This window comes from Chlorocebus sabaeus, chromosome 21 (genome assembly GCF_047675955.1).
Source record: "Chlorocebus sabaeus isolate Y175 chromosome 21, mChlSab1.0.hap1, whole genome shotgun sequence".
In the NCBI taxonomy this organism is placed as follows: Eukaryota; Metazoa; Chordata; class Mammalia; order Primates; family Cercopithecidae; genus Chlorocebus; species Chlorocebus sabaeus.
In genome coordinates, this window is record NC_132924.1 from 23500819 (window position 1) to 23525842 (window position 25024).

The 25024-nt window shown below is 38.1% G+C and overlaps 1 protein-coding gene across 4 annotated transcripts; it reads left to right on the forward strand.

The window, feature by feature from the left end:
• The first annotated feature begins 278 nt into the window (after nt 1-278).
• Nucleotides 279-24193, forward strand: TARP (TCR gamma alternate reading frame protein). 4 transcript variants are annotated; one of them, XM_073008955.1, is made up of 6 exons: nt 279-539; nt 11315-11644; nt 15974-16021; nt 18857-18904; nt 21640-21687; nt 23608-24193. In XM_073008955.1, exons 2-6 carry the CDS (start codon nt 11500-11502, stop codon nt 23748-23750), a joined length of 432 nt encoding a protein of 143 aa, XP_072865056.1. In that variant the 5' UTR covers nt 279-539; nt 11315-11499; the 3' UTR covers nt 23751-24193. The 4 variants fall into 4 exon arrangements, 2 of the variants coding, with proteins under 2 accessions (XP_072865056.1, XP_072865055.1); XR_012090310.1 differs by having other exon boundaries at nt 445-539; nt 23608-23881; XM_073008954.1 differs by lacking the exon at nt 279-539 and adding an exon at nt 7242-7420.
• Nucleotides 24194-25024: the final 831 nt, after the last annotated feature.

The window sequence follows — 25024 nt, forward strand, 5'->3', positions numbered from 1 at the left end:
GCCTCCCAGGTGCAAGCAATTCTGCTGCCTCAGCCTCCCAAGTAGCTGTGACTACAGCCACACGCCGCCACGCCTGGATAATTTTATTATTATTTTTATTATCTTTTATTTTAGTAGAGATGTGGTTTCACGGTGTTGTGCAAGCTGGTCTTGAACTCCTAAGCTCAGGCAATCCGCCCGCCTTGGCCTCCAAAAGTGCTAGGATTATAGGCGTGAACCACCACACCTGGCCTATCTTTTTCTTTTTATTTTTTTCTTACCATTTCCTTTTTCTGTTGGTGCTTTTCAAGAATTACTGCCTTAGAAGAAAGCAGGCAATTTATGGGGAAAATTTACAAACTATCACATGTCACAAAACCTATATTCAAGGACTTCCAAAAAAGCCAGAAGATCAAATTGCTAGTTCAAAGCTGTTGGATTGCTGGTCATGTCATGAGGATCAGAAGGCTGAGATTTTTGTAGAAGCTCAGACCACTGTGATAGCACTTGGTGGATCAAGAAATTTGCAAAAGGTACTAGACTCATAGTAACTTCGCCTGGTAAGTAACTTTTTTTTCTGTTTTTATCCCAGTAATGAAAAATGGATAGATATTTTTAGAAAAAAATGATCAACCTTATGTGAATTTGTCACATCCCTGGCCTCAGTATACGAACAGCAATTTTTCAGACTAGCTGGATATGGAAACAAAATGATTTTGTCCATGATATCTTCCCTTCCCTGTCTGTAAGTGGATTGAAATTCTACTTTTAGAATACACACACACTAACACACACACACACACACACACGTACACACACGGTAGACTATGGAGAGAAATTAAAATGATTTGAGGACCATGTCTGTAAACCATTGCTGTAAGTCCTTGATCCAAGTTACTTTTTTGTAGGTCTTTTAAGTGAGAGACATAAAAAATGGAATTTTGAAAATTACTTCTTCTCTGTATTTTCAAATATAACATAGTGTTCCCTTCTTCTGCTAGCCTGCCAAATCCATGTTATTGATTTTGATCTCATCCTGAGAAACAGTACAGAAAAAATTGCTTCTTATAGTGAATTACTATAGAACGTCAATGCATCCCATTTATTAGTGCTCTAGTTTCTTTGAGGGAGGCTGAAGTCAGTCAAAACTTATGCTATTGGGACTCTTGTTATATCACCTGGAAATGGCCCAGTTTAATAGAATTTGTAAGTTCAACCAGCCATGTCAGCTCCAAGGTCAATGAAAAGAGTCTTCCTGATTTTACATCTTCATTTCTTCATTCATCCTCTCAGCAAATAGTTACTGTAAACAGTTTTTGTTCTGAATGCTGGAGACAAAAGGGCAAAGAAGCACAGTCTCAACACTCAAACGCTGCCAGTCTGGCAGACAAGTATTCGAGATTCTGGCTTGGTTGGGCCCTGCCCATGTTCTTTGGCCTGTGGCTGCCCAAGAAGCAGAAGGTCTTGGGTTCATGAGCTCGTTTTCTTTCTTAATTTAGGTAGCAGTTATTGCTTGTAAGATCTATGTATTGTGTTTGGTGGAAAGATTTGATAAAATGACACAATATTGTTCCTTTAAGGAGAAAATTAATATTAGTATAGTTTATTGAGAGCCAGACACCATGGTAAATAGTTTCAGTGCTTTATCTCCTTCCTCATCAGACCTATGCAGGAGATCCTCTTAGTCCCATTTCACAGATGAGGAAACTGAGGCCTAGAGAAGAGCAGTTACTTTCTTAAAGTCACATGACTAGTCACTGTGGCAATGACTGGGATGTAGCTAAGGCTATCTGTTTCCAAGTGCCTGGTCTGGACCCTTATGTGGTATTTAGCAATATTAAGTAATATTTTTATACTTTGAATATTTCCTCTTCTGTAACTTGATCCTATGAATGGTCTAGCTCTGTCAACCAGGCTGGAATGCAGTGGCACGATCTCCACTCATTGCAACCTCCACTTCCGGGGTTCAAGAGATCCTTCTGCTTCAGCCTCCTGAGTAGCTAGGATTACAGGCACCTGCCACCATGCCTGGCTAATTTTGTTTTTTCGTATTTTTAGTAGAGATGAAGTTTCACCGTGTTGGCCAGGCTGGTTTTGAACTCCTGAGCTCAAGTAATCCACCCTCTTTAGCCTCCCAAAGTGGTAGGATTACAGGTGTGAGCCACCGTGCCTGACCCAAAAGAAGTTACATTATAATCAATCTAGATACCCATCCCTCCATAAATACGAATCGCAAAATACCTATAAATCATATTCAATATCTATTTATTAAATGTCAAACATACAAATCCTATTATTGTTTCTCTTTGAAAATTAAGGAAATATTAACTCTAAATTACACTTAAGACTAAGTGTATACATGAAAACTCTTTAGGGAAGATTTAGAAGATTCAGGCAAAATCATGAGAAAAGGTAAAATCAGACACTTCAATGTATGTGACACAAGGAGAGAACGTACATAGCCCAAAGTGCCCAGGGCAGGGTGAGGTCAGTCCTTAGATTCCTGATTACATTCAGGTTTTTTGTGATTTTGTTTGACCTTTGTCTTGGCTTAATGTCAGCAGGGCCAATTTTTATGCATTTATGTAAATATTAAAAAATGTTGGCACAATTTAAAAACAAACATAAGGGGAGATTCTTATAAAGGCTTCTCAGGTGGTGGGCAACAGTTTGGCAAAAAAATCAAGCTGTTTGGTCCCTGAACAAAGCTCATCATTACAGGTAAGTTTTCTTTAAATTTTGCAATGTAGAGAAGGGATGGGAGGCAGGCATGCAGGAGCTGGCTCAGATTTCTAGGATTCCCTCCTGGTTTGGTCACTGATCATGGTGAAATCTCCAGAGAGGTCAGGTGACTTGGTTCATGCCATGGGAGTCAGAACTTTTCCAGCCCTAGCATGGGAGACATTACTAAGGAGCTTAGACCAACTGCAAACCTCTAAAGGATGGAGGCCTTATGTTCCACTGGTATCTCTCTGTTGAAAGTTTTGTGAACAAGTTTAGTTTAGAGATTTTGTTTCTTCAATTCTAAAAATAACCAATGGAAAAAAGTTAAAAAAAAAAAAATCAGCTACCCTCCTCATTTGGTCACCAGAAGGTGAAATATTTGATAATTTGACCAAAGAATGATTAATATCAAATGTCGAAATATTTCACAGTGTGACCATACTCAAAAGTGACATAAGCTGCATTTACTGTTTTTTAAAATCAGTCCAATAAATTTATTTATTATGTGTTAGCTTCACATGTAATTTTGCCTGGATGAGAGGAAACATCCTACAAAGATACTCTCAGTCTATTACATCCACTGAAATGAAAGTTTTCAGAGAATTTTCACAAAGTTGATACAGCAATAAGAAAAGTAAAAGCGCCGGGCGCGGTGGCTCAAGCCTGTAATCCCAGCACTTTGGGAGGCCGAGATGGGCGGATCACGAGGTCAGGAGATCGAGACCATCCTGGCTAACACGGTGAAACCCCGTCTCTACTAAAAAAATACAAAAAAACTAGCCGGGCAAGGTAGCGGGCGCCTGTAGTCCCAGCTACTCGGGAGGCTGAGGCAGGAGAATGGCGTGAACCCGGGAGGCAGAGGTTGCAGTGAGCCGAGATCCCGCCACTGCACTCCAGCCTGGGTGACAGAGCAAGACTCCGTCTCAAAAAAAAAAAAAAAAGAAAAAAAGAAAAGTAAAAGCAATTATATGTTTTTGTTTCCTTAGTGGTTGAGATCGTATGATGAAATTAACTTATAAGTTAAAAAGTGACCTTCTGATTCTCTTTCATCCAGTTGACTTAATGTGAATGGTAGCAATCAAAGTTATAATTTGTGGTTTTCTGAGAAGTGATTTTTCAGGAAAGTGCGGTGAAGGAAAAGGTATGGACTTTATTTCTCGATGACTCCTGGGGCTGCCACTTTCTATGTAACTGCCCTTTAGGAAGTGTATTTTGATTCACCAAGTATTCAGATTATAAAAATGCTGGTTCATTATAGAAAAATTCGAAAACACACAAAAATAAACAAAGCTTTAAAATATGATATCGATCCTCATCACATTATCATTTTGTTACACTTTTATTTCAACATTTTTCCTATGCTTTTTGTTTGTTTGCTTTACAAAGTTGGAATCATACTAGACACACAATAATAGATCTGGCTTTTTCACGTCACACTACTTCATAAACATTCTTTTCAAATGTCCTTAATATTTTGCAATAACAGAGCAAAGTTGAAAGTTGCAATTTCAAGTTGATCTGTACAATGAAGGTAATGGAGATTATGTATCTCAAGGAAATGTTGTATATATTACATGAAATTAAATATGGAAATTACCCACCAGAATGCCTGGCACTTGGTAGGTGATAGAAATATTAATTCCTCTTCCAGAATTCAAGTTACTACCCATGAGAGGTCTTTATACACTCAGGAATATAGATAAATGTATCAACCCCCATCTATTCAATAGCTCACTTCAGAACAAATATCACTATTTGTAAAATGCTTTCTATTTCTAAAAGACTAATTGTACCTGCTTCTAAAAGCAATTAGAATATTTTACGTATTATCTCAAATATGATGTGCCTGAATACAAGGTGATTTTCCATTTTCCAGAGAAAATTTATACAAGTTTAAGAAAATATATATTTTCCCCTTCCCCAACTAGAATATGTAAATTTATAGGGATACAGGTAAAACAGTCAAATGTCAACTGATAACATTTAATTTCCTAACTGGATCATGCCTACAATTGAGAAATATTGGCTTTGTGGCCCTTGTATTTCATTAAAGATTTTGTTTTGATGCTTCACATGCATCTAAAGCAACGACTTTGGAGCAACTTTCTAAGGCATCTCAGGTCTCAGTCTCCACTGTGGAATCCCCTTACGATGGTGTCCCTGAATATTTTATTCTAAGAAACAATTATCCACTCACAAAATGAAAGGAAATTATTTTTTCCGATTTATTCTGTTATTCTATATTTGTATGAAGTAAGTAAAAACTACAGGGACTTTCGCCCCAAGTAATAAAGACCAAATCCATGATAAATTTCTTTGCTTTTATTTCCTTTTACCATTACCAAAGCTAGCATTCACTGAGTTCATTTCATGTGATATCTCGTCCAGTTCGTCCTTCTGGATCAAAGCAGGGTATTAGAAGAACATTTTTTAATATGAGACGTTACACAAAGACTGTACCATACACAAGGCACCTCTCCATGTTGTGAGAGAAAGAAACGAAAGCCTCATTTTATGGTCTGGCACTTCCCGTCTATCTAAATTTAGTATGTAGGTGTCCCTATCACAGAGCTAGGATTTGCAAACGTGTTCTCCATTCCTTGTGTTTTATTTGAGCTTGACCTTACAAAACAATCCACTCCTGAGGACAAAAGAGAAACGTGCTGAATGCACAAACTATTTGTTATTTATTTAAGCTACCTGTTCCAAAATCTATTTGAGAAGACCTAAGTTAAAACACACAAGCACAGTCAGACCATTAAATAAATGCAGATGATCTAAAGCTCCAAGGAAAGAAGGAAAAAGGCCTGTGATTACCTAGCAAGGAGCACAGGTTAAAATTTGATGATCAAAGGAAGGAGAAAAAGGTAGGGGAATACATACTTCTTACTAACTGATAAAAAGAAGCGCATCAAATTTTCAAATATCATATTTTTTTCTATTACTAAATTAGACAAGGACTTCAGTGCATGAGTCCTTTAGAAGGAAATGGAAGAGTGGGCCATTGCCTTCAAATTCCATTTTGGAAAATGAAAGGAATGGTCATGAAACAAACCCATTGCATATTACCACTGCATCAGTGCTATGGGCAGCCTGACATTTAATGACATGCACAGATGGTGATGCTCAGCAGACACGGTCAGGCAGATAACACGTAGTGATCTAAAGTGACGACAGAAAGATGGATTTGAGGACCAGGCCTCCTGCCATGTCTCTAGCCATTCTGCCTTGAAGGGTCAAGCCAGGTGTTTTAAGCTGGACTTTGGCATGAACTAGACAGAAGTCAGTTTGAGGCTGAAGTTTCTGGTGAAACTTGGAAGGCAAATAAGTTGTGCTGCTGATTAGAAAAAACCTCACTTGTTTTGAAAAACAAAAATGAAGAATTTCCATACACTGACTGCATATATTAGACTTTAGCCAATGTTCCCTTTGATTTTCTTAACACGGCAGATAAGGCAAACGATAGCCTATTAAAGATTGGGCGTGTGGAAGGCATGTTTCTTCTGATGATGAGGACGATGGCTTTCAGAATCCCAGGCATGTCAGAGCAAAGTGGAATGCAAACAGAGGAACTGAGAAAGAAGTGATTCTTCCTGCTTAATTGCTACGGATTTAACCGCCACACTCTAAAACGCTGAATTTTTTTTTAGTAAAGGCAATGCTTGGTCCTATAGCGTTAAAATGTCATGTCAAGGCACACAATCGTAGCAAACAGATTGCTAATCATAACAATGATGATGACATCATCATCATAACCTCTTATATTTCCATAGCACTTTTTTTTTGAGACACGGTCTTCCCCTATTGCCCAGGTGGGTGTGCAGTGGTGTGATCAAGGCTCACTGCAGCCTCAAACTCCTAGGCTCAAGTGACCCTCCTGCCTCAGCCTCTTGAGTAGCTGGGCCTACAGGCATGCACATCATGCTCAGCTAATGCTTTTTTTATTTTTAGTAAAGATGGAGTCTCACTAGGTACTATGTTGCCCAGGCTGGCCTCGAAGTTCTGAGCTCAAACAATCCTCCCACCTCAGCCTCCCAAAGTGCTGGGATTATAGGCACGAGCCACTGCACTGGGACCTATAACATTTTAATCAAATTGCTTTTTTATATCTTGTCTCATTTTGGTCTCACTTCAGTGCTGATAGCGATGTTGAACTGATTTCCACTAACATCACTGTTTTTAGATAAATAAAACACCAGACCAGGCACGGTGGCTCACGCCTGTAATCCCAGCACTTTGGGAGGCCAAGGCGGGCGGATCACAAGGTCAGGAGATCAAGACCATCCTGGCTAACACGGTGAAACCCCGTCTCTACTAAAAATACAAAAAATTAGCCGGGCGAGGTGGTGGGCGCCTGTGGTCGCAGCTACTCAGGAGGCTGAGGCAGGAGAATGGTGTGGGCCCGGGAGGCGGAGCTTGCAGTGAGCTGAGATCGCGCCACTGCACTCCAGCCTGGGCGACAGAGTGAGACTCCGTCTCAAAAATAAATAAATAAATAAAAAATAAAACACCAAAAGCTTTAAGTTATTTGATTTGTGAAGCAACAGAACTTGTTATGAGCAAAATTAACCAGGACTGGAAACCTGGTCTTTTGAGAATCCCAGACCACCAGAATTTGAAGAACTCAGGGAAACTGAATTAGAGTTTTTGATATGGACTGAATCATTGTGGAATTATAGGAAACTCTTTGGCAGTGGAACAACCCTTGTTGTCACAGGTAAGTATCAGAAGAATACAATATTTCCAAGGTAATAGAGGGAAGGCAAGAAATGATTACATTGGAACAATGTAATAATGTTTAGAAAAAGAGGAATTAGATGGGGATTTGATGTAGAAATCTCAGGAGAGACTTTAAAACAAATGCTCATACTAAAAGAGAACATAGATAACATTGCACAAATATCATAATAGGATTTGGCTTTGTGCATATATGGACTTCTATAAAGTGCTCATATATAATGTATGAAATGATATCATTAAAATGTTTGGCCCTGAGACAAAATGTATTATGACAGGTAAGTTTGTGATAGACTCTGTAAAGTGGACACATATTCATCTCTGATGGTCACAGAGATGTTGACTCTTGTTGTGAAAGAGCCCGGGTGTTGGAGTCAGGTCCACCTGGAACTCTGGCTCCACCACTCACTGCTTAGTGAAATTGAGTGATTATTATCTGGCCTCAGTTTTCTAATCCATAAAATGGGATAACAGTATGAATTCAGCCGGGTTGTATAAGAATTGCACAAGATCGTGTGAATTAAGTACTCGGCACATTGTCCAACCCAAAATAGGTGCCCAACAAATGTTCTCTGGATTCATATGTAAAGAGAGAATGGGATCTACTATGGAGAGTTGCTCTCAGCCCGTAAAATTTAAAGAACAGCGTTTCTCCAGAGGATTCAGCTGTACTTCTAACTGCTCAAATGGAAGGTTATCTTAACATCGGCTCACACACACAAAAATTGAACTTATCGATTCGTTTCTTGTTAGCATATTTTTAATCACTTGGCAAAAACATTGCATTAAGATGTTTATTTTTTATTTTTGTTGTTCTATGTGCTTTACTTAATCCTTTATCTTAATTGATACCATTTCTAACACCAACATATTGGTCCTAAGATTTGTAGCCAATTAGTTTAGGGTTCTGTTCCTATGTCTCAGGAAAAAAAAAGGTTAAAATCTTGCCAAAAATGGTCAAGATATCAAATCAGTTAAATCCAGACGGAAACATCATAAATCTGAAATACATATTTAAATATAAAATGGCTATAACTATTTATCTAATGAAAAAATAAGAAATACAGAACACTTAAATAAATACCCATATGTAGATTTAATATATCATGCCGTCTATAGAAAATGTAGTTGATACTTGGTAAATTTGCAATGCTGCATTTTAATAAACTACAAACAACTTAGGCAATTTAACTCACATATACTATTTAATTATGCAAATAAATGTACATAGATGAATCCAGCAGGTTTATCACTTTAAATAAATAAAATATATAAATTCTATTTATTATTGAAGTAAAAACTTACCATACTTGACCATAAAAAACACTCTTAATATGTACATTTTAAAAGTAGTATTTTTAAAAATCATGTGAGAGGATGATCCAGAATATCGGCTCTTACCATGTATAATGAAGTATGCTATTTAATGATTTGTTAACTATTACGTTGAGGAAGTTATGGAAGTTCCAGATTCATTTTGTCCTGAAAAGAATGAAAGTTAAAGAATTTAGCTAAAGAAAGGGGACAAGAGGCAATGAATGCCATGGTACCATACAGAAAATGTCCAAGTTTATCATTTGATTTTTAATTTCTTTAGTACAATGAATTAGAAGTATTTCCATGAAGAGACACTAGTTCCTAGGATGAAAATTAGATTGGAAAATATATTAACTAGAGACTAAAATTATAGAAATATAATGTACAATTGAAAAATTAATCTTATATTTTATAACATGCTTTTAAAATTAGAAACAAACTATATAGTGGAAAAATATACACTGTCTCACAAGTATAACAAATAAAATACTATTTGCACTAAAAGCAAAGAGTATGAAATTAAAGTAAGCCCATTATGTCTAATTAAATTTATAGCATGCTCAAAAATTAATATTACTGTATATGTTTATTAATTTTGTATGAAAATCAGAAACTTTGCTACAGAAACAGAAATTATCAAGATTGTTTTCTTTTCTTCTCAAATGAGAAATTTAATTCTTATTTTCTTAAGAAATTGTTCAATTATCAAGCTCACTTCACATCAGCCAAAGCATTGGAGTTTCAATTCGAAATCAAATTAGAAAGAATTGTAACATTTCAAATTTCAGTTGTTAGATTAAAAATAAATGTAGAACCCATTAACATTCCAGATTCAAGTGATATGCCTTTGTAAACATATAATGCTTTGTTATATATCTTGACCCTATGCATATAAGAAGCACTGGAACCATGATTTTAATAGAGCAATTACATATAGATTTTATTCAGCAGGCTAAGACAAAGAGAATAATGGAGCTTTAAAACAGTTAAGTAATATAGAGAACAGATACAAATTCTAAGAGAGACATAAGGAGTCAAAATAGAGATATACTGATTTACATAGATCTTCTCATTAATGGGAATTTATATAAAAATCAGTATAAAAAAATACACCTCTGGTGCATTCTTAGTCATTCTTAAAATTCAAATGAAATTCCAAAATAAAACGTGCTTTTGGTGTATGTTTTCTAAAGCAAAACAGAATTTTGATAAGTGTATTACTGGATAAGATGAACACAAGAGTATTTCTGAAAATAATCAATAAAACACTTAAATGAGAGTTTTGGAAATGTTGCCATTTTGTTTCTGAATTCAAGAGATGGTGAATAATCTGGAGGTACAGCTCTAAATATTGCTGCACCCCAAAACTTGGAGGGTGCAGATGTGAAATTGAGATGTTATATAAAGTTAGATATTAACTAGGAGGACTGCTCATGGTGTACACATTGAAGCTACATGGTTAACTTGATAGACAGTACGTACACGTGGAAGAAGATTCTCACTAAAACAAGTGACTGTGTATTGTTAAAAATAAAAGTGAACAAAATAGCTAGGCATAGTGGCTCATACCTCTAATCCCCGCATTTTGGGAGGCTGAGGCAGGCAGATGACTTGAGTGCAGGAGTTTGAAACCAGCCTGGTCAATATGGTGAAATGTGTCTCTACAAAAAACAAACATTAGCCAGGCATGGTGGTGCATACCTGTAGTCCCAGCTACTTGGGAGGCTGAGGTGGGAGGACCACTTGAGCCTGGGAAGTTGAGGCTGCAGTGAGACATGATTGTGCTGCTGCATTCCAACCCGGGTGACAGAGCAAGCTGCAGTCTCAAAAAAAAAAAAAAAAAAAAAAAAAAACACACACACACACACACAAACAAAAAAAAATTCTGACATTTGGGGAAATAAGATAAATAATAATATTTTAAAATTCTGACATTTATTCATATGGGAAATAAGATAAATAATCAGATAAATGTGGTGCATCGCAGAATCAGTGAAATGAAGAGTGGGAGGACACAAAATTGTGGAACATGAGAATGTGTGTTATTTGGCCAAAGAACATAAGTTACAAAGGATGGAAAAGGGAAGTGAGAAAAGGACCAGAGTCTCATCTGTAGAAAGATCATTGAAGTTATCTGATCTTTTTCCCCTTTCCCCTGCCATCCACCTTGAAAACATGCTTCATATGATGAAACAAAAGAGATAAAAATAAAATAAATATGTTCATGAACATTGGAAGCCTTGGTAGGAGGCAGTTAAAAATCACACTCCCTCACAGCATGTGCAGAATAAACAAAGGCCAGGTTTTCATCCAGCATCTGACACTTGAGAGCTGTGACTTTTGGCAAGTTATTTAATTTCTTGATCCTCTTTTCAACATCTGTAAAATAAGCACAGTAATAAGTACTGTGCAGCCTATCCTGGATGAAAGGCCCCGGTGGACACTAGCTCAATGGCACCGTCTCTTTTTATTGTTATGTACTAGGCCATTCCAAACCGTGCAATGTGTGTGTTTCTCTCATGATTCTTTTAAATTCATATTCCATTTCTCCCCATAGATAAACACCTTGATGCAGATGTTTCACCCAAGCCCACTATTTTTCTTCCTTCTATTGCTGAAACAAACTTCCACAAGGCTGGAACATACCTTTGTCTTCTTGAGAAATTTTTCCCAGATGTTATTGAGATACGTTGGCAAGAAAAGAACAGCAACAAGGTTCTGAAATCCCAAGAGGGGAACACCATGAAGACTAACGACACATACATGAAATTTAGCTGGTTAACGGTGCCAGAAAAGTCACTGGATAAAGAGCACAGATGTATCGTCAGACACGAGAATAATAGAAATGGAGTTGATCAAGAAATTATCTTTCCTCCAATAAAGACAGGTATGTGTTTACACATATCATCTCTCAGAACACGTCTTTGAAAGGGAATCCTGCATTTTTTATTTCAGTAATTAATGAAAAACAAACATAAATCTTTCTTAGATATTGTTACATTTGATGGTAGCATAAATGCCCTGCTACTTTTCTATAGAATTAAAATGGTGTGGGTTTTGGAGAAAACGAAATTGAAAAAGTTACTGAAGGTTTCTCAGCCTCAGCTCCATTATCCAAAATAAGAAAGTCACATGCTGGTTTTTAGGGTTGTTAGATGGATTAAAGGAAACAATGTACATGGAAGCATCTAGCAATGAAGCAAGTGGTAAACGCTCAAAAAGAGTTCTCCTTTCTTTTGATGACTTTACTTGATCGGGAAATAAAAACAAGTATACGTCTTTCAGGAATGTTCTGCCCAAGCAGGAGAGTAAGTCACCTCAATCTTGCTACCCACAAAGTTTAACCTACAAACCATGGGTTCATTGTTGACAAAATGATGTTTATCTGAAGAAGCCAGAGCGAGGCTCTACAAAACATAAAATCGTCTTGGCCACTGCAGTTTTATGGAGGCCTTGTGCTTTTCAGATTTTCAGTTTACATGTCACCATAAAGTAACATTTCATAATTAAAGGTTGGTAAGGTTTACATGTACAAACATTTTTCCATTTTCCATAATAAATGCATTTCCTACCATTGGTGAATGCATCTCAGTAAACATTTATTGTACAATTATGACACGCCAGGCTTAGTGGAAATGTGGAAGAGGAGACAAGGATGAGTTACTGTCCTAAGGAGGATGCATGACAGTGCAGAGAATATATTCGCTTCCTGATCACTCAGGGTCACTCATGATTCATGCATGAGGTCCCCAAACAGTGCCTTTGATGCAGACTCTGTACATGTCTAGACCATTGGGCAGAGGGCTGAACGTGCCCTGGGCCAGTGGTCCAGTCCCTCACTATATGTCAGCATCCTGAATATGAACATAACAGTCCAACAGCTCCAGAGTGGTCATGAAAAGGACTCATTTTGTGCTTTTTCCTGTGGTTAACAAGTCCTTTTTAGCCAGTGGGGGAGCAAGCATTAACAAAATGTTCGAAGACCTTTGCCATGTACCATTCCAAATTTCTAGGGTAAGTCTTTAGCTTTTCAGATCCTGAGTGTCTGCAATGATCAAATGTGATTTGGACAGTTGCCTTGACTTTCTCCTGGGGCTATGATGGAGTGCAAAAGAAACAATGGCAGGGAAAATGCTTGCTTTCAACACGGTAGCATGGATGTGTTCATTCGTGTATTTACTGTATTTAGGTATTGCCTTTCCTAAAACTAACTGAATTGGGGTTATAAAGACAGTCCCAATTTTCTTTTCTTTTCTTTTCTTTTTTTTTTTTTTTTTTTTGAGACGGAGTTTCGCTCTTGTTGCCCGGGCTGGAGTGGAATGGCACAATCTCGGCTCACTGCAACCTCCACCTTTCGGGTTCAAGTGATTCTCCTGCCTCAGCCTCCCAAGGAGCTGAGATTACAGGCATGCAGCACCATGCCTGGCTAATTTTGTATTTTTAGTGGGGACAGGGTTTCTCTATGTTGGTCAGTCTGGTCTCGAACTCCCGACTTCAGGTGATCTGCCCGCCTTAGCCTCCCAAAGTGCTGGGATTGCAGGCGTGAGCCAGGGTGCCCGGCCCCTAGAGTCCCAATTTTCTATTTCCTTTGCTGAGACACCAAGAGAAGACAAAAGTGCAAAGCTTGAGGGTAGTCTTACCACTGTGCTTAAGTGTTCTGATTTTTCCAGTGATCAGGGCTAAATAAAAAGTATAGTAGGTTCCAGGGCAGTGAATACTACACGGGGGAGAAGTTACAGTTTCACAATGTGTTTTACTTTACACTAAATTCTAAAAGTAAATTTTTTTTTTTTCTCTGAGACAGTTTCGCTCTTGTAGCTCAGGCAGGAGTGCTATGGTATGATCTCAGCTCACGGCAACCTCCACCTCCCAGGTTCAAGCGATTCTTCTGCCTCAGCCTCCCGAGAATTGAAATTACAGGTGCCTGGCACCACATCTGGCTAATTTTTCTACTTTTAGTATAGATGGGGTTTCACCGTGTTGGCCAGGCTGGTCTCGAACTCCTGACCTCAAGTGATCCGCCTGCCTTAGCCTCTCAAAGTGCTGGGATTATAGACGTTGAGTGACTGCGCCCAGTCTAAAAGTAAACTGTCTTTCATGCGCTTCTCAAGGCAACTACGTTAAGGAGGACACGTCTCTTAATGTCATTCTACAATAGATTTCTAATGCTCTTTCTTGGAAGTTTGTTTTTCTGAGAAAAGCTAAAAATATAACATGGAAGTGATCATATTATATAATCAATGAAGTGCTTTTGAAGGAGATAAAACTAATCTGGTCCACATTTGCAACCAACCTTGATTGAGAGAGAGAGAACTCAGGATACACTTAGGGATTTTATTACCGGGAATAGTTACTTTATTCTTTTTACCTCAATTAATCAAGGCATGGAAATAAATGATAGTCACTTTCATTTATATTTTAACAAATAAAGTCACCCTAAGGAAAATAAAAAGACATTGAAAACCCCTTGAAGTCAGCCCTTAAAGATATTTGGACATGCAGACATGATAACTAACATTTTCATTCATGAGACTTACCCAAAACCCCATACCTCAAGTCCATTTTTTTAGAATACATGAAATAAAGATCTCAGTGAGTGCATCAAACTGCACACCAGAGTCATATCCATATAGACAAGAACACATCTACTAGAAAAATAATAAACACAAACACCAATGCGACTTGTTTTCTTCTGTTTTAAAATATGTTGTCTTTATTTGCATGCTTGCTTCTTCCTTTTTTTTTTTTTTTTTTTTTTTAACATCACAGATAAATTCAACTCTCACCTCAGGTTTTACTCAGAGAACTATCAGTGTGACTTGTCCTGTCTCTTTCTCGTCCCAGAAAGAATTGCACTGAAATGCTGAGCTCCTATAATAAAAAAGACCATTTGCTGAGAATAATTAACATACTGAAAGAGATTTTCTTAGAGTACACAATGGTGACATTATATTGTCTCTTTATAAATTACTTTCTATCTATTTCTGTGGATTATTTCTACTAAGTACTTTTCAAATGTCCAATTTCTTTTCTTCCCCTGCGACTACTGTCTGAATACTGGCTCTGCTGTTCACTGATACGACTCTCGGCAAGTTGCCTGCACTTTTTAAACTTTATTTCCTCATTCAGAACATGGGGTCATACATAATACAACTCACTTCAGTGTTATTGGGGAATTAAACAAAAAATACATGGGAAGCATTTAACATAGTGCCTGACACAATAATGAACACTCAGTAGATATTAGCTTTTGTTAATGTTGTTGTTATGTCCAGAAGCACTGTACCTCCAGAAAATCATGGGTACTTGCTGGGGATGTTGGGAATATGCATGATTTCAAAAGAAATGACTACTTTTTTTCTGCTTAGATGAGAAATTTTTCTAAACTAGACACCTTCAAACATGTAAGATTCTGTTGTGGATTCTAGGTCTGAAAGAATTCTCGGTGTGGTGTCTTATGCCTGTAATCCCAGCATTTTGGGAGGACAAGACAGGAAGATTGCTGGAGTCCAGGAGTTCAAAATCAACCTGGGCAACATGGCAAAACCCTGTCTCTACAAAAAATACAAACATTGGCTGCTCATGGTACTGAGTGCCTGTACTCACAGCTACTCAGGAGGCTAATATGGGAGGATCGCCTGACCCTGCGGAGGTTGAGGCTTCAGTGAGCTGTGATGACACCATATTACACCCCGCTCCAGCCTGGGTGAGAGTGAGACCATGCCTTAAAAAAAAAAAAAAATCCAAAATTATTCTTTTTGCTGATTTCCTGTCAGTAGTGTGTGCTGAAGGCTGTAAAGTAGCCACTTGTTCTCTTTATTTTCCATTGAACAAGTATTTATCAGAAACGTACTTTGTGGCAGGCACTGTGCTAGGAGCTATGCATACAGAAGGAAAACCGAATGTTCTTGGATACTACACTCCAGTTGTGATAAAAAAGGAAAAAAGTATTCTTCACGAACTTCAACATCTTGAAGTTGAAGCATAATTCATATATTATGCAGAAGCATAATATATGAATTAGCTCTACCTAATTACATAGAATCAGACCAATTATTTCTGGGATTGTGGGCTCATATTTTTAATAACTGTCCTCCTGCCTCTCTGTAACAGGTTTTATAAATATTCACTTAATTACACACACACACACACACACACACAGCTTGACAAATAATGGGCATGAAAAATTGACTAGTACTTGCTCTCATTCTTCTAGATGTCACCACAGTGGATCCCAAAGACAGTTATTCAAAAGATGCAAATGGTAAGTTTTTGTGTTTTTTTATTTCCTCCTGATCATTTTAACTTTTGAACTTCTCTGGTTTGAAAAATCAGGGAATAGATTTTGCTAGGTTGGATGCTGCAGAATGAACCTAGTGATACTTTAAATTAGTCCCTCATTTTCCAGGAGTTGTACTAACAAACCTAACTACTGCTTTGAGTTTGAGATGACTGTAAATTGAAGGGTATAGTGTTTTTTGCTTTCAATTATTTCAACAAACAGACTTTATTCATCCATGTGCCTTTTTTTTTTTTTTTTTTTTTTTTTTTTTTTTTTTTTTTTTTTTGAGATGAAGTCTCGCTCTGTTGCCCAGGCAGGAGTACAGTGGCGTGATCTCCACTCACCACAACCTCCGATTCCCTAGTTAAAGCCATTCTCCAGCCTCAGTTTCTCAAGTAACTGGGACTACAGGCACACGCCACCGTGTCTGGGTCATCTTTGTATTTTTAGTAGACACTGGGTTTCACTAAGTTGGTCAGGCTGGTCTTGCACTCCTGACCTCAAGTGATCCACCCGCCTCAGCCTCCCGAAGTGCTGGGATTACAGATGTGAGTGACTGCGCCCAGTCTAAAAGTAAAATGTCTTTCATGCACTTCTCAAGGCAACTATGTTAAGGAGGACACGTCTCTTAATGTCATTCTACAATAGATTTCTAATGCTCTTTCTTGGAAGTTTGTTTTTCTGAGAAAAGCTAAAAATGTAACATGAAAGTGATCATATTATGTAATCAATGAATTGCTTTTGAAGGAGATAAAACTAATCTGGTCCACATTTGCAACCAACCTTGATTAAGAGAGAGAGAACTCAGGATACACTTAGGGATTTTATTACCGGGAATAGTTACTTTATTCTTTTTACCTCAATCAATCAAGGCATGGAAATAAGTGATAGTCATTTTCATTTATATTTTAATAAATAAAGTTACCCTAAGGAAAATAAAAAGACATTGAAAACCCATTAAATTCAACTCTTAAAGATATTTGGACATGCAGACATGATAACTAACATTTGCATTCGTGAGACTTACCCAAAACCCATACCTCAAGTCCATTCTTTTAGAATACATGAAATAAAGATCTCAGTGAGTGTATAAAATTGCACACCAGAGTCGTATCCGTACAGAAAAGAACACATCTACTAGAAAAATAATAAACCCAAACACCAATGTGACTCTGTTTTCTTCTGTTTTAAAATATGTTGTCTTTGTTTGCGTGATTGCGTCTTCCTTTTTTTTTTTTTTTTTTTATAAAAATCACAGATAAATTCAACTCTCACCTCAGGTTTTATTCAGAGAACTGTCAATGTGACTTGGCCCATCTCTTTCTAGTCCCAGAAAGAATTGCACTGAAATGCTGAGCTCCTATAATGAAAACGACCATTTGCTGGGAATAATTAACATACTCAAAGAGATTTTCTGAGAGTACACAATAGTGACATTATATTGTCTCTTTATAAATGACTTCCTATCTATTTCTGTGAATTATTCCTACAGAGCACTTTTCAAATGTCCAATTTCTTTTCTTCCCCTACGACTACTGTCTGAATACTGGCTCTGCTGTTCACTAATACGACTCTCGGCAAGTTGCCTGCACTTTTTAAACTTTATTTCCTCATTCAGAACATGGGACCATACATAATACAACTCACTTCAGTGTTATTGGGGAATTAAACAAAAAATGCATGGGAAGCATTTAACATAGTGCCTGACACAATAATGAACCCTCAGTAGATATTAGCTTTTGTTAATGTTGTTGTTGTTATGTCCGGAAACACTGTACCTCCAGAAAAATCATGGGTACTTGCTGGGGACATTGGGAATATGCATAACTTCAAAAGGAATGACTGCATTTTTCTGCTAGGTGAGAAATTTTTCTAAACTAGACTCCTTCAAACATTGTAAGATTCCGTTGTGGATTCTAGGACTGAAAGAATTCTTGGCCCGGTGTGGTGTCTTATCCCTGTAATCTCAGCATTTTGGGAGGACAAGGCAGGAAGATTGCTTGAGCCCAGGAGTTCGAAACCAGCCTGGGCAACATGGCAAAACCCCGTCTCTACAAAAAGTACATAGATTAGCTGGGCGTGGCGGTGTGTGCCTGGACTCCCAGGTACTCGGGAGGCTGAGATGGGAGGATCACCTGACCCTGGGCAGTTTGAGGCTTCAGTGAGCCGTGATGACACCACACTATGCTCCACTCCAGTCAGGGCGACAGTGAGATGCTGCCTCAAAAAAAAAAAAAAAAAAAAAAAAAAAAAAAAAAAAAAAAAAAAAAAATCACAAATTTATTTAGTTTTTTTTTTTGTTTGTTTGTTTTTGTTTGTTTGTTTTTTGTTTTTTGTTGTTTTTTTTGCTGATTTCAGGTCAGCAGTGTGTGCTGAAGACTGTAAAGGAGCCACTTGTTCTGTTTATTTTTCCACTGAACAAGTATTGATCAAAAACATACTTTGTGGCAGGCACTGTGCTAGGAGCTATGCATACAGAAGGAAAACCAAATGTTCTTGGATACTACACTCCAGTTGGAATAAAAAACGAAAAAAGTGTTCTTCACGAACTTCAGCATCTTGATGTGCAAAAACATAATATATGAATTAGATCTACCTAATTACATAGAATCAGACCAATTATTTCTGGGATTATGGGCTCATATTTTTAATAACTGGCCTCTTGCCTCTTCCCTATAAAAACTTGACAGGTTCTATAAATATTCATTTAATTATACACAGACACAGACACACACTCAGACACACACACACACACACACACCCCTTGACAAATAATGAGCATGAACAATTGACTAGTACTTGCTCTCATTCTTCTAGATGTCACCACAGTGGATCCCAAAGGCAATTATTCAGAAGTTGCAAATGGTAAGTTTTTCTGTGTTTTATTTCCTCCCGATCCGAACTTCTCTGGCTTGAAAAATCAGGGAATGGATTTTGCTAGGTTGGATGCTGCAGAATGAACCTAGTGATATTTTAAATTAGTCCCTCCTTTTCTAGGAGTTGTATTAACAAGCCTAACTACTGCTTTGGGTATGAGATGACTGTAAATTGAAGGGTACGGTGATATGCTTTTAGTTATTTCAAAAAACAGACTTTATTCATCCATTCATCCATGTGTATTTTTTCTTTCTTTCTTTCTTTTTTTTCGAGACGGAGTCTTACTCTGTTGAACAGATCGTAATGTAGTGACGCAATCTCGCCTCACTACAACTTCTGCCTCTGGAGTTCAAACGATTCTCCTGCCTCAGCTTCTCAAGCACCTGGGACTAAAGGCGCATGCTACCATGTCTGAGTAACCTTTGTAGTTTTAGTAGAGACTGGGTTTTACCACGTTGGCCAGGCTGGTCTAGAATTCCTGACCTTGTGATCTGCCCCCTCAGCCTCCTGAAGTGCTGGGATTACAGACGTGAGTCACTGCGCCCAGTCTAAAAGTAAACTGTCTTTCATGCACTTCTCAAGGCAACTACATTATGGAGGACACTTGTCTTAATGTCATTCTACAATAGATTTCTAATGCTCTTTCTTGGAAGTTTGTTTTTCTGAGAAAAGCTAAAAATATAACATGGAAGTGATCATATTATATAATCAATGAACTGCTTTTGAAGGAGATAAAACTAATCTAGTTCACATTTGCAACCAACCTTGATTAAGAGAGAGAGAACTCAGGATACACTTAGAGGTTTTATTATTGGGAATAGTTGCTTTATTCTTTTTACCTCAATCAATGCATGGAAATAAGTGATAGTCATTTTTATTTATCTTTTAATAAATAAAGTCACCCTAAGGAAAATAAAAAGACATTGAAAACCCATTAAAATCAGCTCTTAAAGATATTTGGACATGCAGACATGATAACTAACATTTGCATTCGTGAGACTTACCCAAAACCCATACCTCAAGTCCATTTTTTTAGAATACATGAAATAAAGATCTCAGTGAGTGCATAAAATTGCACACCAGTCATATCCATATAGACCAGAACACATCTACTAGAAAAATAATAAACCCAAACACCAATGCGACTCTGTTTTCTTCTGTTTTAAAATATGTTGTCTTTGTATGCATGCTTGCATCTTCCTTTTTTTAAAAAAAAAATCACAGATAAATTCAAGTCTCACCTCAGATTTTATTCAGAGAACTATCAGTGTGGCTTGGCCTGTCTCTTTCTAGTCCCAGAAAGAATTGCACTGAAATGCTGAGCTCCTATAATAAAAAAGACCGTTTGCTGAGAGTAATTAACATACTCAAAGAGATTTTCTGAGAGTACACAATGGTGACATTATATCATCTCTTTATAAATCACTTTCTATCTATTTCTGTGGATTATTTCTACTAACTACTTTTCAAATGTCCAATTTCTTTTCTTCCCCTATGACTACTATCTGAATACTGGCTCTGCTGTTCACTGATACAACTCTTGGCAAGTTGCCTGCACTTTTAAAACTTTATTTCCTCATTCAGAACATGGGGCCATACATAATACAACTCACTTCAGTGTTATTGGGAAATTAAACAAACAAACAAAATGCATGGGAAGCATTTAACATAGTGCCTGAGACAATAACGAGCACTCAGTAGATATTAGCTTTATTAACATTGTTGTTGTTATGTCTAGAAACACTGTACCTCCAGAAAATCGTGGGTACTTGCTCGAGACATTAGGGACATGCATGGTTTGGAAAGGAATGACTGCTTTTTCCTGCTTAGATGAGAAATTTTTCTAAGCCAGACTCCTTCAAACACATAACATTCTGTTGTGGATTCTAGGACTGAAAGAATTCTTGGCCCGGTGTGGTGTCTTATGCCTGTAATCTCAGCATTTGGGGAGGACAAGGCAGGAAGATTGCTTGAGCCCAGGAGTTCGAAACCAGCCTGGGCAACATGGCAAAACCCTGTTTCTACAAAAAGTACATAAATTAGCTGGGTGTGTTGGTGTGTGCCTGGACTCCCAGATACCCTGGGAGGCTAGGATGGGAGGATCTCCTGAACATGGGGAGTTTGAGGCTTCAGTGAGCCATGATGACACCACACTATACTCCACTCCAGCCTGGGCAACAGTGACACCCTGCCTCAAAACAAACAAACAAACAAAAAACCCAAAACTTTTTTTTTTTTTTTTTGCTGATTTCAGGTCAGCAGTGTGTGCTGAAGGGTGTAAAGTAGCCACTTGTTCTGTTTATTTTTCCATTGAACAAGTATTTATCAAAAACATACTTTGTGGTCTGTTTTTGATAAATAAAAAGGCACCGTGCTAGGAGCTTTGAATACAGAAGGAAGACCAAATGTTCTTGGAAACTACACTCCAGTTGTGATAAAAAAGGAAAAAAAAAACTATTCTTCATGAACTTCAACATCTTGATGTGCAAAAATGTAATATTTGAATTAGCTCTACCTAATTACATAGAATCAGACCAATTATTTCTGGGATTGTGGGGCTCATATTTTTAATAACTGTCTTCCTGCCTCTCTGTTGACAGATTTTATGAATATTCATTTAACTACACATGGACACAGACACACACACACACACACACACACACACACCCCTTGACAAATAATGGGCATGAAAAATTGACTAGTACTTGCTCTCATTCTTCTAGATGTCACCACAGTGGATCCCAAAGACAATTATTCAGGAGATGCAAATGGTAAGTTTTTGTGTTTTTTACTTCCTTGTGATCATTTTAACCTTTGAACTTCTCTTGTTTCAAAAATCAGAGAATAGATTTTGCTAGGTTGGATGCTGCAGAATGGGCCTAGTGATATTTTAAATTAGTCCCTCATTTTCCAGGAGTTGTATTAATAAACCTAACTACTGCTTCAGGTATGAGATGGCTATAAATTAGAGTGATATGCTTTCAGTTATTTCAAAAGTTATTTCAAAAAACAGACTTTATTCATCCATGTGTCTTTTTTGTTTGTTTGTTTGTTTGTATTGAGACGGAGTCTTGCTCTGTTGCCCAGACTGGAGTGCACTGGCACAATCTTGGCTCAATATAACCTCTGCCTTCTGGGTTCAGGCAATTCTCCAGCCATGCTTCTCGAGTAGATGGGACCACAGGTGCACACCACCATGCCTGGCTAATTTTTTATTTTTAATGGAGATGGGGTTTCACCATGTTGGCCAGGATGGTCTCGAATTCCTGACCTCGTGATATGCCCCCTCAACCCTCCCAAGGTGCTGGAATTACAGGTGTGAGCCACTGTGCCTGGCTTCGTGTCTTTTGTTTTAATGACTAGGGGAAACATGATATCATGTTGCTTCTCAAGTAGTTTTGTTTTAGTCTTTGGTCTTTGCTAGTAGCTAATAACACAAACTAGTGTTTATCAAGTGCTTTTTACACAGAAGGGCTTGTTCTGCATTTTCTACTTTAATCCTCTTAATACTCCTATAAAGTGGTACAATATTTTTTCTCCCATTTTATAGTCCCTTTAAAGTAAATAATTATAAAAATCCCTTATACATGTCACACAGTTAGGCCTGGGATTTCAAATCAGGACATCAAATAAAGAGTTCATGCAGTTACTAAGTTTTCTATTCTTTTTCTACAGTAGAGTCAGATAGCAAGAAATTACAAAGCCAGGGACCTGAAACAAAAAGAACATAATGTGGCGATGGGTGGGTGCATGGGCTGTGTAGAGTGGACTTTCACTCCAGCTCTTTTAATGATTAGATGTAACTGACCTACATTTTCTGAGTAACATTTTTCTCATCACCCAACCACGAATAATTACACCAGATTCACAGTTATTGAAGAGATAAGGGCATGAATGTGAGATGTCTAGCATAGGGTATCTCATTTAGCAGACACAGAATGAGTACTTGTTTCTGGCCTTTTCTCTCTACATATACACAAAGAATGTGACCAGAAGCATTGGCTCTAGCCCTGCTCAACTTTCCTTTATTTCCAATACCAAGGGGCTCTGACTTAAGCTGCCACACCAGCAAGGAGGGGCAGTAACACCTCACTCGACCAAGGGCAGGGAGTTACAAACACATCACTTCTTGAGATCCTTTTCCACACCAAGGACTGATGTTTCTGGAGTTCTCACCTGATGAAGACAAAACATGTAAATGGAAATTTCTGCAGGAAGAGACTCAGTCTTGTAGCTCATTGAGTAGCCACTGCTGTCCACCATCACTGTCTTTACTTATTCCTTGACATCACATATCTCTTGCAAAGCTTCAAATGATATGAAATGCAATCACCCAATAATAGCATAGCCATAATCAGAGACATTTAGGAAAGACAGGTGAGTGTGCCACAGCTACCTAACACATCAGCGAATCTGGATTAACCAGTTTCTTTGCTTTCCTACAAAGCAACCTTACTTTTTAATAGCTTGGAATGTTCTACGTGAATTTAGCAGAGGTTGTTAATCAACTTGAAAGCTGAATTCTGACTTGTCTGACTCTTGGTGGTGGTGGTAGCAGTAGATGTTTACTTTTAGGTTTTGGTGGTGGTAGAATATCACTTCAATGTAAATCGTCAGAAATAAGTATTTGTGAACCCGTCTCCCATTAATATGTCTTATTCTGTAAAAAGAACATGTGAAATTTCTCTTAGATGCACTACTGCTGCAGCTCACAAACACCTCTGCATATTACATGTACCTCCTCCTGCTCGTCAAGAGTGAGGTCTATTTTGCCATCATTGCTGTCTGTCTGCTTAGAAGAACGGCTGTTTGCTGCAATGGAGAGAGACCATAACAGACGGTGGCACAAGGACGCCATCTTTTCCTCATCAGTTATTGTCCCTAGAAGTGTCTTCTGAGGATCTAATTGGGCTTTCTTTCTGGGTTTGGGCTATTTCTGTTTTCATGTGTGTACTATTCTATCATTGTTGTAAAATGTTTTCAAACCACTGGGCGCACGGACAACCTCACTCTGTGATGACAATGAAGAATAGCCATGGCGGTCTCCAGCACCACTCTCTCCATATTCTCCACAGCTCCTCCAGCCAACCCAAATAGCCACTGCCATAGTGTAGACAGCCTGTGGCTTCTAGCCTTGTCCCTCCCTTAGTGTTCTTTAATCAGGTAACTGCCTGGAAGCCTTTCATTTTACACACCCTGAAGCAGCCTTCTTTGCTAGTTGAATTATGTGGTGTATTTTTCCTAATAGGCAAAATAAATTTAAAACAATGAAAAGTTGACTTTTGTCCATGTGTATTTTAATTGGATGATATTGAATTGAAAACCCAAGGTAAGAAACCTCATGGCAATTGGGCTATGGAATTCTGTGTTGGTTGTAAGAATGGTCCAACATCCCATTTCTCTTTCTTTCCCTGAGCTAGTGTCTATGACACCTTCTAAGAGGAATCAACCAAATGAAGGGGCCCATGTGGCTTCCGTTTTAAGTGTCACCAGAGTCACCAGATTAAGTTGGTTTAGGACGTTCCAGTGGCAACAGGACACCATCTCCTGTGATGTTTACCATGCAAGTTCAGCTCTAGAGTGTTTCACAGACACCGTGTTTCCTGATCCTCACGATACCCCCAGGAGAGCTGCCCTAACACCAGAGAGGCAGCGTGATGGAGAGGCTCAGCACATGCTCTCTGGTCCCAGGAATCCTGGGTATGGTGTTTAGTATCTGTGTGACCTCAGATGAGTTCCAGGAACTCTATGTGCCATAATCTCCTCATGTAAAATGAAGTTATAATGCTCCATTTCCTGAAGTTATGTGGATTAGATGAGTTAATAGCACCTGGCACAAGCAAGTCCTCCACAGTATCAGCGTGCACTGTTGGTAACTCTACTCTAGAGACAGTAATAAACCAAAAAGTATCTGCCACGGGCCTCAATCAACTCAGAAGTTTGTTTTGCCTAGATGAAGGGCACGCCCAGAAGAAAATAACACGGAATCACCGAAACAGTCTATGGTCTGTGCCTTTCTCCAAAGATGCATTTGAGGGCCTCAATATTTAAAAACGAAAAGTGGGCTGGAGGGAAAAGAGGGAGGGTATAACAATCCACATGTTGCAA

Excerpts from the sequence above, each read along its gene's own strand:
- TARP (XM_073008955.1), top strand. The coding sequence starts at position 11,500 with ATGAAGACTAACGACACATACATGAAATTTAGCTGGTTAACGGTGCCA. Across the intron at positions 16,022-18,856 it reads TTATTCAAAAGATGCAAATG|ATGTCACCACAGTGGATCCC; the intron begins GTAAGTTTTTGT and ends TCATTCTTCTAG. Across the intron at positions 18,905-21,639 it reads TTATTCAGAAGTTGCAAATG|ATGTCACCACAGTGGATCCC; the intron begins GTAAGTTTTTCT and ends TCATTCTTCTAG.